The sequence below is a fragment of the Pararge aegeria genome, chromosome 16 (assembly GCF_905163445.1).
Source record: "Pararge aegeria chromosome 16, ilParAegt1.1, whole genome shotgun sequence".
Taxonomy (NCBI): Eukaryota; Metazoa; Arthropoda; class Insecta; order Lepidoptera; family Nymphalidae; genus Pararge; species Pararge aegeria.
Genome location: NC_053195.1, coordinates 8,386,086 through 8,400,771, shown reverse-complemented (window position 1 = coordinate 8,400,771; position 14,686 = coordinate 8,386,086). Strand labels below are relative to the sequence as shown.

At 35.2% G+C, this 14,686-nt stretch overlaps 1 protein-coding gene across 7 annotated transcripts in view; it reads left to right on the top strand.

The window, feature by feature from the left end:
- Window positions 1–13,672, top strand: part of LOC120630352 (F-actin-uncapping protein LRRC16A) — a 39,361-nt gene extending 25,689 nt beyond the window's left edge. Inside the window, exons 20-28 of one of the 7 annotated variants that reach the window (XR_005659025.1) lie at window positions 1,340–1,514; window positions 2,312–2,383; window positions 4,151–4,340; window positions 5,099–5,145; window positions 5,311–5,406; window positions 6,863–6,949; window positions 9,302–9,430; window positions 10,891–10,923; window positions 11,892–13,672. Coding sequence is in view for 5 of the 7 variants with exons in the window: in XM_039899552.1 (XP_039755486.1) it covers window positions 1,340–1,514; window positions 2,312–2,383; window positions 4,151–4,340; window positions 5,099–5,145; window positions 5,311–5,406; window positions 6,863–6,949; window positions 9,302–9,364; window positions 10,891–10,923; window positions 11,892–11,908 (780 nt within the window). In the remaining 2 variants the exon portion in view is untranslated. Of the gene's footprint in view, window positions 1–1,339; window positions 1,515–2,311; window positions 2,384–4,150; window positions 4,341–5,098; window positions 5,146–5,310; window positions 5,407–6,768; window positions 6,831–6,862; window positions 6,950–9,301; window positions 9,431–10,890; window positions 10,924–11,891 lie in introns of those variants that run through there. The other 6 variants (XM_039899552.1, XR_005659026.1, XM_039899554.1 and 3 more) reach the window with 6 other exon arrangements.
- The last annotated feature ends 1,014 nt before the right edge of the window (window positions 13,673–14,686 follow it).

The window sequence follows — 14,686 nt, the reverse complement described above, 5'->3', positions numbered from 1 at the left end:
AATGTAATGGATATAGACGCACTTAATAACATGTACACACACACTCACACACAAACATCACATGCGCGCACACACACTAACATAAACACACCATACACACCAAGACACACTACTCGATCGTTTTATTTTTATTTTATCTTGTTTTTGAAGAGTAAGGCCTCCTGACACAGGTATTTTGATGCTTACTAGGAGGTCTTCACAACATGTATTATTTACAATGTAAGAAACGAAATAAACGATATTTATTTTTGAAGTGAAAACTTCTTTAGCGGCGTTGAGCACTTTTTCTGTAATGGGTATAAAATCTTAAACTCGCGTCAGGACACGTGACCTGATCGAAAAAGCGTAAGACGGATGGAGAGTAGACAGCTATCCCCTCTCTACGGCGCGGCGAAAATGTATGCCTGGGCCTACTGTTTCGTTTAGGCAGCGCAGGGCGCTTGCGCGAATGTTCGTGTATGTTACAGCGTGCCACGCGCATCCATGGATGGTGACAGCTGATGGCTCGACCGTCTGTGTAGTGATCACATTGTTGTGTATTCGTAAAATTCGTGAATGTAAAGTGCTTAAAATATGGAAATTGTATAATAATATGAAATTAAGATAAAAATAATATAAGATATAATTAATATAAGATACATATTTATAAATACCATATAATTTTATTAATTATTTATTTAATATATTTTTAACTAGTTTTAATCTTATATTCTTTTAATTTTCAAACCTTATTTTGGTGCAAAAGTATTCCCTAACCATTCCAAAATATCAAACATGCTCAACGTTAATTAAAAATCAAGTTTTCACTTCTGCCGGCACTCCCGGAGTGCAACCCGTCTTTTTTTTTTTTATTATTTATTATTATCCTGAAACATTTCGTTTTATGACTATTCCCGGAATTAATTGGTTTGTTAGTAGGTTCAGTTATGTAGGTAGTTCAAGTTCATTATAACATTAAAGTCTCTGTAAGAATATATGTTGTTCCGGCCCAAGGCATCAGGATGCTCTGGCCTAGGGCATTGAGATGCTGCGGCCCAATACATTGGAAACAACAATTCTTAGTTTAGTGTACTTTTCAGTGTATTTCCGTAAATTGCCGACTTACTTTTTGTAAGGTTCACTTGGAGCCGACAGTTCGCAAATGTTATTGCACCAATAAACACAATTAAAGGAACTAATGTCATAAGTTAGTCTTTTATTAGTCATATATATTAGAAAAGTTAAATGAGACTTTATATTGACTTCAGAAGAAAAATAGTGTCAGATTGATGCGTGATTATTTATCTATAAGTTCCGCAAATAAACAGATGTATAATCTAAGATAGAAAATACGTTTTAGGCGACGCCGCTCGGTTGTCGGCGACGCGAGCGCGGTAGACGCGTGCGACCGAAGTCCGTAGCGGAACAGCAACAGTGCAGTAGTAACGAAATGCTCTCACTACCACCCCTACACGGCGAAGCAGCCGACGCTTTGGCTGAACTACCCGCCCATACCTTGCGGCATCTTGTTAAAGGTACGACTGCTATTTAACGAAAATAATATTCATAATGTATGTTGCTATGGTTTTTGGTTAAAGACTTATTTTACTTTTTATTTTTTTATAATGTGACCAAAGATAACAACGATTATGCTGTATACACCTATAATTGATTATTGTAATGGCACTAGCCAGAATTTGTAATTCTAACACATAATTTAAGTTTTTTATGAATGTAGTTACAATCAATTACTGGCGTCTTATGAATAAATAAATTGAACAAAAAAAATCCTGGCTCGCTTCCTTTAACTATGTCTCAAATAGATAAATACTTTCGCAAATAGTATAAGGGCTATTCAAATTATTATTGTGATATGGGTGCAAAATTTATTACAGGATACCAACAGATGATTGATTGTTTAGTTGTGTTTGTATTTAAACATTTTTAGTTTCATAGGTTATTTACAACAAAAAATATAAAGTTATTTTTTTACCGATTAGCATAAAAAGAGAAGGTTGTCATTCCGATGATTATTTTATTTGGTTGAGAATGCTTTAATTTAGGTCATATTAAAATACTGTTAATTTTATTACGATAGCTTAATCTATTATTATAATATTTCTATTAATAATGAATGCATGCGTTTAAATTAAATTTTGTTTTGCCCGTATTGGGCCTAGTAATATCTGAAACACTTGGAATGCTTAAAATGAGAAAAAATCTTGTTTAACTATTAAGTAATAATTTAAGTTTAAATTAGCTAGTTTTTGTTCTAATGTTATTATCATATTTACAATATCCGATATGACTAAAGAGCATCCAATTTTTATAGGTAGGCCAAGAAGAGTAAAAACGAGAGCGCCGACACGACCAGTCACAGATCAGTCTCAAGAGATAGACGAAGGTAACAATGTCATAATAAATAGAACACTTGTAATCACATATTCAATACTAGCGTCTTAGTTGTATGTCAAGTTCCAGTTAATCTATATTGAATGATTGTGCAGCAGTACTAAAATCTTAATGCATATAGCATTGAATCCAACAGTCAAATCAAACCGTGGAAGTAATTCCCTTCCTATATTTAAGAGCACTCGAAATTGTTGACGAATACGTATACCTAGGACACACGATCCAGTTAGGTAGGTCCAATTTCGAGAAGGAGGTGAACCGCCGAATCCAACTCGGATGGGCAGCGTTCGGGAAACTTCGTGCCATCTTTTCGTCAAAAATCCCTCAGTGCCTGAAGACGAAAGTCTTCGAACAGTGCGTGTTGCCAGTGATGACCTATGGCTCTGAAACATGGTCGTTAACTATGGGCCTCATAAGAAGGCTTAGAGTCACTCAGCGGGCGATGGAGAGAGCTATGCTCGGAGTATCTCTACGCGATCGAATCAGAAATGTGGAGATTCGTAGAAGAACCAAAGTTACCGACATAGCTCAACGAGTCGCGAAGCTTAAGTGGCAATGGGCCGGGCACATAGTTCGGAGAAAGGATGGACGTTGGGGTCCCAAGGTGGTGGAATGGCAGCCCCGTACTGGTAAGCGCAGCGTTGGTCGACCCCCAACGAGGTGGACAGACGACATTAAGCGCGTCGCAGGTAGCCCTTAGATCCAAGCGGCTCAGAATCGTGGAACTTGGAACTCCCTACAAAAGACCTATGTCCAGCAGTGGACGTCTATCGGTTGATGTGATGATATTTAAGAGTCGTCTGAAGGACTACTACCTCTCTTTGTGTGATGGCATATGAAGTTGTTGCTTAATTATTATTTGTAAATTATTTATTAAAATCTACTTTTATATATTACTAGCGTACCTTCGCCGGTCTAGATTTTGCTTTATTTTATTTAAACAATAAACTTACATCATTAAATTTTTAATTTAAGTCTCATAATATATTAAATCATTTATTTCTCTCCGTATTCATTCTCTTCTATTCTCTTCTCGAGCGGGTGAAGATCATTATCTTCACCCATGTACACCCAACAATAGAATATCATCATAGTAAATAAAAGCTGTATTTGACAGATTGACAGTTCAAAAATAGGAGTGCTCCGATCGTCACCAAACTTTACAGGATTACTCGCCAGGTCAATCCGGAGATTCCCTGAAAGTTTCATTGAAATCGGTCCAGCCGTTTCGGAGCCTATACGGAACATACCCACACACTTTCTCTTTTATATATTACTAGCGCACCCCAGCGCCATCTGTCGGGCTAATTTGTGAATCTAAACCATCCAGGGTGCCACCCAAACGTATACCAAAAAAATCATTCAAATCGGTCCAGCCGGCGGAGTTCAGTGACATACACACGCACACAAGAAATATATACATAAAGATGTATGTTATATATTTATATATATTTATATATTACGTTTATTTATTTAAATTATCGATGTATTTGTATACAATATACATTTTTGTTATTTATGTATATATTAATACACTCTTTGCACTATCCCGTTCTCTTGCTGTAAGTCCTTTCTACAAAGGTTGCCTGTAAGAGATTGCTTACAGCAAAATGGCCGCCTTTGCATGTCTACATTGTGTACTGTATACTCCTTAATGTTTCTTTTCTTGTGCGCTTACGTGCAATAAAGTCTTTTTTCGTCATCTTCTTCAAAAATTCACTTTAAAAAAATATAGTTATAATCGTAAATGTTTTGTCAGGTCTGGATGAGTTCTGGCGAACTTGCCGTACTCCGCCAGGCAGTGAAGAGGCGTCGTCACTCTCTGCGCGCACTCCGCTCACTTCGCGCTCCCTACACTCTCTTTCCTCACTCGCCTCAGCGTCGCCCGCCTCTCCGGCTTCGCCTTCACCCGCCCGACATTCGCCGACGCTTCGCAGGGACGATACCATGTAAGTGTTATATATTATGTATCACCAAACACTCTACCAATCACTGAAAAGGCGTCGACACACTCAGTAGTCCGCTCGCGACGCTCTCGTTTTACTCGCTCACCTGACTTGCCTCAGCATCGCCGGCCTCTTCTTTACCCGACAGACACTCGCCTAAACTTCGCAGGGATAGTACAGGACCATCGTCACACTCGTCGTGAACTCCGCTCACTTCGCGCTCTCTGCACAAACTCCTCACTCGCCTCATTGGCTTTTCTTCACCCATCAGACATTAAAAGATATCTCAGGAAATTCCAATCTCCCAGTCAGTTCAAGAGGTGTGTGTATCTTTGAGTCATCATATCAACCCATTACCGGCCCATTACACGGCACGGGTCTCCTCCCACAATGGGAAGGGGTTAAGGCTGTTGTCCACCACGCTGGTCAAGTGCAGATTGGTGGACTCCACACACCTCTGAGAATATTATGTAGAAGTGAACTCACTGGCATGCAGGTTTCCTCACAATGTTTTCCTTCACCGTTGAAGCAAGTGATACTTTAATTACGCACATAACTAAGAAAAATTGGAGGTGCTGGGATTCGAATTCGGGCCCCCGAAAGTGAAGTCGAGCTCCTACATACTGGACTACCACAGCTCCGCTTGAACTTTGAGTACGTTCTCTTTAATTCATAAAAATAATGTATTTCACACACTAAAATATCATGATGCACTTTCCATATCAAGCAGTCGGTACTGATTAGACAATTCTGTTTTACAGGTATAGCGTGACGTCGGGCGAGAGTACGCCCGTACTTTTAGAATGCGGTGAGTGTAAAAAAAAAAAAACTTATTAAAATTTAATTAAGTTTTATCGTGTTATCGTTTTGCGATAAACGTAGTTTGCGTTCGTCTTACACGTACCATAGACAAAGCGTAAGGCAGGCTGAAGCAACGAGTCTTCTAAATAAAATATTATATTTCCTTTTACAGAAGTTTCTCGATGCAAGTCTTCCGACAACGTGGGCTTTAAAGTGGCGCCAAACACTCCGCCACCTTCTCGCTCGTCAGACAACGTTAACACCATGGGTGAGACGTTTATTCGTGATATTTAAAATCTCGTGTGAAAAGAGTGACCGTCCGACACTGCTTATGTCACGTCTGCTGAGTTTTACACAAACTGCACTGAAATTTCAGATTTTAAGCAGATAGATGTAATATATTAGGCTTTATATCAGAGTTATTTAATAGTCCATTTTTATTACTTGTCTTACTATGTAAACTACCTTTTCATTACTTTGTAATGTTACATTTATTTCAACGTACTTACCTTTTTCTAATTTTTTAACATACATTACACACTAATATTACGCTAAAAAGTGTATTGAAACTATTTTTTGTAACAAGACAAGTTTTAAAAATTAGAGTACTATTTATGACCCTTCACAGTAAATTAAAGACTAAAATATTGCCTATGCTATAAAAAAAAATTAATATATAATATATTTAGATTAAAGATTCCTGATGGTGCACAAAAAATCCCAACATGATGCAAATTCGGTTGTACTTTAGGATTAGAATGCCCTTTTTGTTTTTAAGGCGCGGTATGCCCGAGTGCTTGTAGAAAGCTTTACCCTTTTAACTGTGTATTTTGTTGGTATAAAAATTACCATGATCTTCGAATAACATATGCTTGGATAATCGTTGGCTATATATAAAGAAACCACACGCCAAAGGCTATTTACATGCGTTTTATAGTACTGGGAATGCAAATGATGTTAAAGAGCGCCTTTTGTAAAAGCGGCTACTACAACGTTTCTGTCGACTCGTTCTGCTGACGTCAGTTCGCATTTTTAGTACTTAAAACAAACACACACAAATTATGCTTTCGGCACGAGCATCTTGTGCGATCAACTTTCAGCTATCCTATACCGTACCTTGATTCTCTATGACATTCAACTTCATAGGAAGTTTGTAACGAACTAAAATAAATCTTTAAGTCTTAGTAATTTGATTTTAAGTGACTACGTTCCATAATTTTAATTAGATTTTAGATATTTCCGATCCAGAATGCCAATTCGGAGATGTTAAAATAGCGTCATACCTCCATGCGATTAAATATTAACCTTATTTCTAATGCCACAGTAAGCCGTATAAACCATACCTTTAAAAAGTTGCTTAAAACATCGCATTAATAGACGTCACCTAGCGTGTTAAAAAGCTATGGCCTAAGTCTCCCAGCAGATATAGATTATAGTCTGGAATAGCACATAGGCTACGTATTATCCCGGATAAAATTTACGATTTATTTTTTGTTTTTCACAAACAATAAAGAATCTTAACTTTTATCCGGGAACCGTCTTTTGAATTGTGGGAATTCGGTGGTCATGAGTTCCGCGGGAAAAAACTAGTTATTTACTAAACATATCAATGAGAATATCAATGAAATAGAGAATCAGGTCCATGTATATGTGTGTGGGTGCCTTCCGATCGGTGCGTAATTAACGCGTTTGTGTGCGCTGCCGCTAACGGTGTGGTGTGGTAGGCAACGGGTGCGTGCGCGCGGGCGGCAAGGCGCGGCCGTGGTCTGTCGCCGGCGTCAACGCGGACAACGCGGCGCTCTGCACCACAGGTACACTACACGCATGCTCTGTGTTTGCACTCGCCACTAAAGTCCATTTTCTCTTAACTGTCTTATAATGTAAACAATATTTTCGCTACCTTATAGTGTAAAATTTATTTAAGTTGTCAAGAAAATAATATAAACATACATAAAGAAAATTTCTTTTTATTTTGTTATTTTATATTTATTTTATCACACTTGTTTTTTTTTTATATTTTTAAAACTCTTTACACTAAAACGAGAAAATAAAAATTGTTTACATCTTGAGACAAGCTAGAAATAATGGAGTGTAGATTGTACTGCATTGTGTTTAATTAGGGGACGCCTGCCAATGGCAGACGGGTGATCGGTCCCGTGACCATTCCACCCTATTTCCCATGATTGAGACACAGGTTTTATTGGTGACCCGGCAGCATCCCCCCTGAAACCTACCAGTCACTTTTGTGAACCTAACAATATTTTTACCTCCCCGGCTAACAAACTTTGCGAAGCGGTTGTTTAGTTACGCAATGTTTTATGTTCTTCTGTATGCCAAATTACTAATGATAGAAAGAGGGAAATCATTGCATAACTTATCACCAGCTTTGCTATATTCTTATTACAAAGTCCATTTTTCTTACTTGTCTTATTATCAACACAATATTTTTTAAACTTTTTACAAACGAAAAAAAAATTAAAGTCATATACACTCATTAAGGAAATAAGGAAATATCATTTTAATATTTTTATCTGTAATGTTATTTTAATTAACACCCTTTTTTTTATTCTTAAAATATAATTTAAGATTATTATTATAAGACAAGTAAGAAGAAGGAATTTAGTTCGTTTGCTCAATTAATTTCCGCTCTTTGAAAGCGGCCGCGGGCTTATGGCGAAAGGTGGGCGTCGGCTACTCCAGAGACCCGGCGGATCTTCGGAGGATGCAGATTGCTAATATTTTTATTGCGGTTTTTGTTTTACCTTAATTAATGTGAAAATGTAATTAATAGTGATACTATAATGTGAGTGAAATCATCAACTAAAATAATATTTTAATGCTGAGCTCAGGTTCCATATCAGAAAGGAATGTAGTTTAAACCCATACTGCTTCAATGTAGCTTTTAACCGATTTAAAACCTAAATTATTATTGGTGTTTGTAATAATTACTGGGAACAACTGCTTGACTTGCTCTGCGAGGTACGGTAGGTAAAGGTCCAGTTTGGATCTATGTTGGTCACTCATCAAGTTTAGTCAACATTGATTGGCAACGTAATCGACTTATTTGTCAGACTGTGACCGTCTACAACAATCCCTCAACAATCTGGTTTGGATATAGCATAACTTTGATTAAAATAAAGTAGAAAAAGATTATCTACAATCCAGTGAATAACAAAAATAATTTTACATTGCACAAACTCATCAGAAGCGCAAGAAAACTACCATCCTGTCGTTTCTACATTTCATGATCAAACAATATACTTTTTTATGTATCAAATCATTGTCTTTGGAAACATTTGACTTGATCAAAAGAAGCCCATAGACCCTTCTCTCTATGAGCAACAAATAAACTTAAAGGTTTGCATGTAAACAAGTAAATATTATGATCGGTGAAAAAAAACATCGTTAGGAATCCCTGCATGCCTGAGAGTTCTCCATAATGTTCTCAACGGCGTGCACTTGGCCGGTGTGGTAGACTACGGCCTTAACTCTTCTCATTCTGAGAGGAGATCCGTGCCTTGTAGTAGGCCGGTAATGTGTTGATGATGATGAAGTAAATATTCAGGATATGACGTATACTTCGCTGAAAACTAATCTATTTAAATGCAAACTTTTACGTCGCTCTGTTCCTGTGAGGATGATGAACTAGGAAACTAACAAACACTTTCTAATTTCTTATGTGAAACAACATATAACCTTTTAAGTAAAATCAACTCCTATATTGTCACAGCAAAGGGCACGACATTGTATTATGTCTTCATGACCAGTGTGCCCAGCATATTCACTTATTTTGTATTTGAATTCTGTAATAGTTAGTTATGAATTATATACAACATTATTAAGTTTGATGTTGGCCATGTAATAAAAAAAGCAATTGCTGAGTTTCTTGCCTGCTTCTTCACGGTAGAATCTGCCTGAACTGGTGATAGATTCACTAGTCACTACAAATAGACATACTCTAACGAAGAAACAAAGTTCTTATAAAGTTGACCTACTTGATTTAAAAGTTTTTGTTTGGTTTCACTTACCCAACTTTTTTTTTTAATTTTCATCTCTCCTTCATGATACTAGACAGTATGTTGTACAGTATATTGATCGGTAGAAACATATTATAGGGATGTGGTAGTTTTGTTGCGCTAACGTTGAGCGGTGGTGGTCTACAGAGGGCGTGGAGGCGTGCGTGGGCGGCAGCATCGTGGGCATCACCCCCGGCGCCGCACTAACCAGTAACATTTCACACGCTATACTTTACTGAACTACACGTCATATGTTATGTGTCGTCCGCTTATTAGGTACGCTTCTTGCTTTACGTGTGCATTTTTCTAAGGTCACATACGCTCTGTGCGGTTACCTAAAAGCGGTTTGTTGTATTTGTAAAATCCAGATATACACCCGCAAAATAAACCCTTAGTGCAAAGTATACGGTTGTGCCAGCAGCCCTTTTTTGCATCCGTGAAGTTTACGAATATATATTAGTTTCACATGAAGTTATATCCTTCATTTCATAACATAAAGATCTCCGCAAAACGAAGTTATCGTACAGTGCGTATGCACATTATATCCTTGCCCAGAAGGGTGAATGTCATAGATGCGTTGGCGAAGATACCCTACGCCGCGCTGATACCTGTTTCAGTTAAGTATTGCGCGAATTATAATTTGCGTCAATTTCTTCAAGATATTAGAGACCCCTTGTATTGATTTAATCCGATCGTCGCATCCAAAATCGCATCCCGTTGTCTACCTTAACGAGAAAATATGGTATTATTTTTTAATAATTTTATTCAAATCCCAATGTTTTCTTTCGTACACGAAGATGCAGGGGATGTTGTGACTACACCCTCGTATCCAAACTTTCAAATTAACGTAAAAGAACACCCGAACCATACTGTTTAGCGCGACATTCGCCCTTTTGGAAAAGGTTTGATGAGCCATCTAGTTATAAGTTAACGTTTAGACCCAACAATAGATTACTTTAATATTGATTTTTAATCATTCGAGATTAATTGAATGTTACATAAATGAGAAACCTTTTTTTTTTTACTCATACTGCACAGTTGCAAGGTTATATGAACTTTAATATTAATTGACTGACGTTAAGAACCCAACAAGAACCCAACCTTTCAGCGGCTGGTTTATAGATACAGTCTTAGGGATCTACTAATCTCTACAATCCGAGGACACTCTTTCCGTCCTTAAGTAGTGCTTAGGTTTGATTCCTTGTGACCACGTATGTAGCAGGATAGTCTACAGTCATGACCTTATTATACTACATGTAACTGGTATTAAGTCACCATCCTATCCCGGCCTTCAAATGTTATTTAACGTATATTTCTGTAAGTTTTATCCACATTTTATATATAGTATATTTATTTAAGTTCCTAAAGGTACATACTTTTACTGCTACTTTTTAATGATTAGAATGTTGAATGTTGCTGATCAAAGACATAGTATTTTGTTTAGATGTATTAAGAGCCAGAGCTATGCTTAAGCGAAGCAAAGCTAACATTTGTATGTATAATGTAACTTAACTTATTGTGTATTTAACCCTTTAGTAATTGCACGGTAATAAACTATAATGTAAATAATAGAAACCATGCATGTTGTCACCTATAGAATTATCGACTTCACTTTATTATTTAAAAAAATGGCATGTTTCTTTATCTTGTTCTCACATTTTAGAACCTAATAAGGAATTTTGCAAAAAGTAACAATTTTTTTAATATTTGTTAATATTTTTTTATTTACATTACAGGCTCAATGATGCGGGATCATCCATTAACACCTGGTAAGTAAACGCTCCACGCTACTGATCGGCTATTAGAGACTACAATAATGCCAATTCGTTGAACACAGGCACTTGGCACCAGGAAATTAGCACCATTGGCATCCTTTTCCAGGATATACAGTTTGACTTAAGAAATTTGGTAACGCAGAAACGGCATCATTGTATACCAAGGATAGCAAAACATAATAAAGTAGATGTTCTCATATGCGGATTCCACGTTATCAAACTAAATGATGCCACAAAATCAACATCGCACTACTGAAATTTTAATGTATGAGCGCGATATATGTATATATTACTTACAAATATGAATGATTGGTCCTTGATCCCAAAGCTCAACACCAGAAGATCCTCTGGAAGATCTTACTATTTTACCAGTCAAGCGAATCACTATAGCTCTCATGCAATATATAAAACAAAAAATATAAGTGATTGTGAACAAAGTCTGAATTTACAATTTTGACATAATGTAAAACCAAACAGATACGGTCTAAGGTGTTCACTAAAATCCTAATATTCTAAATGCTAAAATTTGGATGGATGTTTGGTACTTAATCACGCCAGAATTGGACAACGGGATCTGGATAAAAGGCATATACATTTATTTATTTATTAGCTTTTCAAGAGAAACAAACAGTACTATTACACATAAAAGTAATGCCGTATTTTTATATCACACAAACCAATGAAGTTTCCACAACTTAGTTATACATATACGATAACATTAACCACAATTGCTTAGAAATAAGTACCTACCTAAAAAAAAAATTAAAACAAAAAAGAAAAACAAAAACTTTAAAGCTTATAAAATACTTATTTTGCCATAAATTTCCTAGATGTGCCAATTTTGACATGAAAAATGTCCGTCTCACAATATTTGCTGTTGAAAACATTGCACGCACGAGTCTGCAACAGCTTTCAGTAGCATTATAATTTCATGAAATAATTGATTTATTATCTAATTTCAGAGGACACAGATGCCTAAGTTAAGCGCAAGCAAATGTGGTTGCGCGAACGTGATACGCTGAGCAGGGTTACACGGACTTTATCTCCGATGCTCACTATTGTGCCAGTTAGACTAACCGTAGACAGTAGATTATCTTACCTACGCGTCTTTACCTATTTTGATCAGTCTCACAGATAGTCTTCTATTGACAAGTAGTTTTTTATTTGACTTAGCAATTTATAGTCTCGAGAATAATTATTATTATAACTTTAAAAAGTATGACAGGATACTCACTAAATATCAGTTCAACCTCTGTTAGTTCAGTCTTAATAAAAATATTATAATGTTATAAAATAATGTAGGACAGGATTTTCAAATCATACATTTTAATTCATTCGCTTATAGCTCATGACCAACGTTACCAATCTCGTCCTCCCATTCATATGTTATCCGCTATGGTTTATTAACCTTTAGTTGACCGAAGCTCATACCTACCTAATTTTAGTCAGAGGGCCATATATTAAAAAGTTGAAAATATATTTTTAACACTCGACTCAAATTAAATGAAGTCATAGATTTTATTTTATAGAAGCAATTACTAAAACACGTGGCGTGTGGTGTGATTATTGGTCTTATGAAATACTGTTTTGACTTTATTCGAATCGCGTTCTTAAAGCGAATGAAATGTTAATATGCAGTTTACTTTAATGAAGGGTACGTTTTGACTAAGCGTAGAGATGTGTAGGACTACACCAATCATATTGTTGAAAAATAATGTGATAAAATATTAGTTTCTTTATCCCGCTCGTCTCTGCTTTAGTGAAACGCACACAGTCTCAAAGAGTCTAAAAATCTAAAACTAGTTTTTAATCTAGTAGCGACATTCACCCATGTACTATACAACGCAATTTCATTTATTATCTATTAAATATGAATAGAATTTAATTCTGGTAATATTAGTTTTACTGTCATAATTATTCCAAGTAGGTAAACAAATTAGTCAGGTATTAAAACCATAAATTATATTTTGTTTTTTTAACTGTGATGAGTTAGTATTATAAAGTTCCCGTATTGTATGTAGTAGTATGAAAATATTTATAAGCCGATTTAAAATTATATTTTTCACTGCTATTATAGGTAATGCTTCTAATTTGTTCTCGTGTGTTCAATTTAATGTTATTTATCATTCTTGTTGATACTTTACTCTGCGCGTGGAGAGTTATAGAAATCGATCTTTACAATCAGTTTTTATTTAGTGTTTACACACACTATTAAAAGTTTTTTGGGAGCGGTTAGGGAAAGAATAAACTTTTATAGATTGCTATCGGATTTATTTGGAAAAATGCATTTTAGCTGCCTAATAAATTTAATGCATAGTTCAGTAGAGAGTACTTTCTTTAAATTAGTATCATAACTTTGTGAAGATATTAGGAAGATAGGTAAGATTGAGTAAGAAGTAAAAGTAAGGAGCTAGATTGATTTACCATAATTATTCTGCTAATAATATATCATATAAAATCTTTTGAATGAAATATTTTAATGCCACTTCTATAAAATCGCTGCCGAAATTACCTAACAGTTGAGTAACTGTTAGGTAATTTCGGCAGCGATTTTATAGTAAACTTTTACTCCCTGACCGTTTCCTATAATATTACAGCCTTTATAATATCATTCGCTTGCAATGCTCTTGTCAGTACAGAATTATTACTAACCTTCGCTATGCGAGAGTAAGGTAAATGGAGATATGTGAAAGATCGATTACATTCGTTATTTATTGGTAGATATATATATATATATATATATATATATATATATATAAAGATATTGATTTCTAGTGCGATGATTTTGTTTTGTTGATAATTATTCACATTATTTTTTATTGTATTTGTTGAAAGTTATAACTTCTTTTATATAACAGAAAAGAAGTGAGTGATTGAAAAAAGTGGCACGTCTTTTTTACCAATTTTACGAATGAATTTTTAATTATGGAATAATTTTATGTACTGAAAATTTGCGTTTTCAGTGTTCTACTATTATTAAACGGTCACTTTTAAAAACAATAGCCATACGTACATCAAGTTTTAAAGATGCAGGGGACGTTTTAAATTCCTGACGTGCGCCCTGTCCATGATTGACTGAAGGGTGCGTTTTATTCGATCAATTAGTTATTTTTGTATGTTTTTCGGCGTTAAAAATTAATATATACCTAATTTACGACAGGTATCACGGGATCGTGTGCCATATTGTTTATTTAATTGGATATAAGAAATCTAATAGCCAATAAATAAATTGGTCTTACTAGTCATATTAATGAAGGCCTACAAATACGCACAATTTGTTTTATAATTTATAAATATACCTATTTGTAGTGATATGATACGAAAACTTCTTCAAAACTTTTTAAGATATCTTCCAATTTTTACATTCCTTATGTGTACAGTTTAGCAATGGAGTATTTCGAAAAATTAATAAAGTGTGATTTTAAATGAAGTTCAAAAGGAGATATGGATTAACTATACGATTTGCATTCAATTAAGGTTCACTTTTACGATATTTTATTGTGAGTATAGACTCGCCCCGTACATTTTAAGTGTTCATTAGAGTAATTAATTATATAAAATCAATTATTGTTCATTTATCTTTTGAGTATAAGGCTGTATTTTATTGAATTTTCATGTACGTAAAAATTATTGATTGAAAGTAGTTGTATTGTATACTAATCCTAAATTATTTCATAGTATTTTTATATTCATTCCAATTTATTTGATGTCGTATAGCTCTTTGGTACCAGACTGATTTTAGGTACTTTTATTTTAT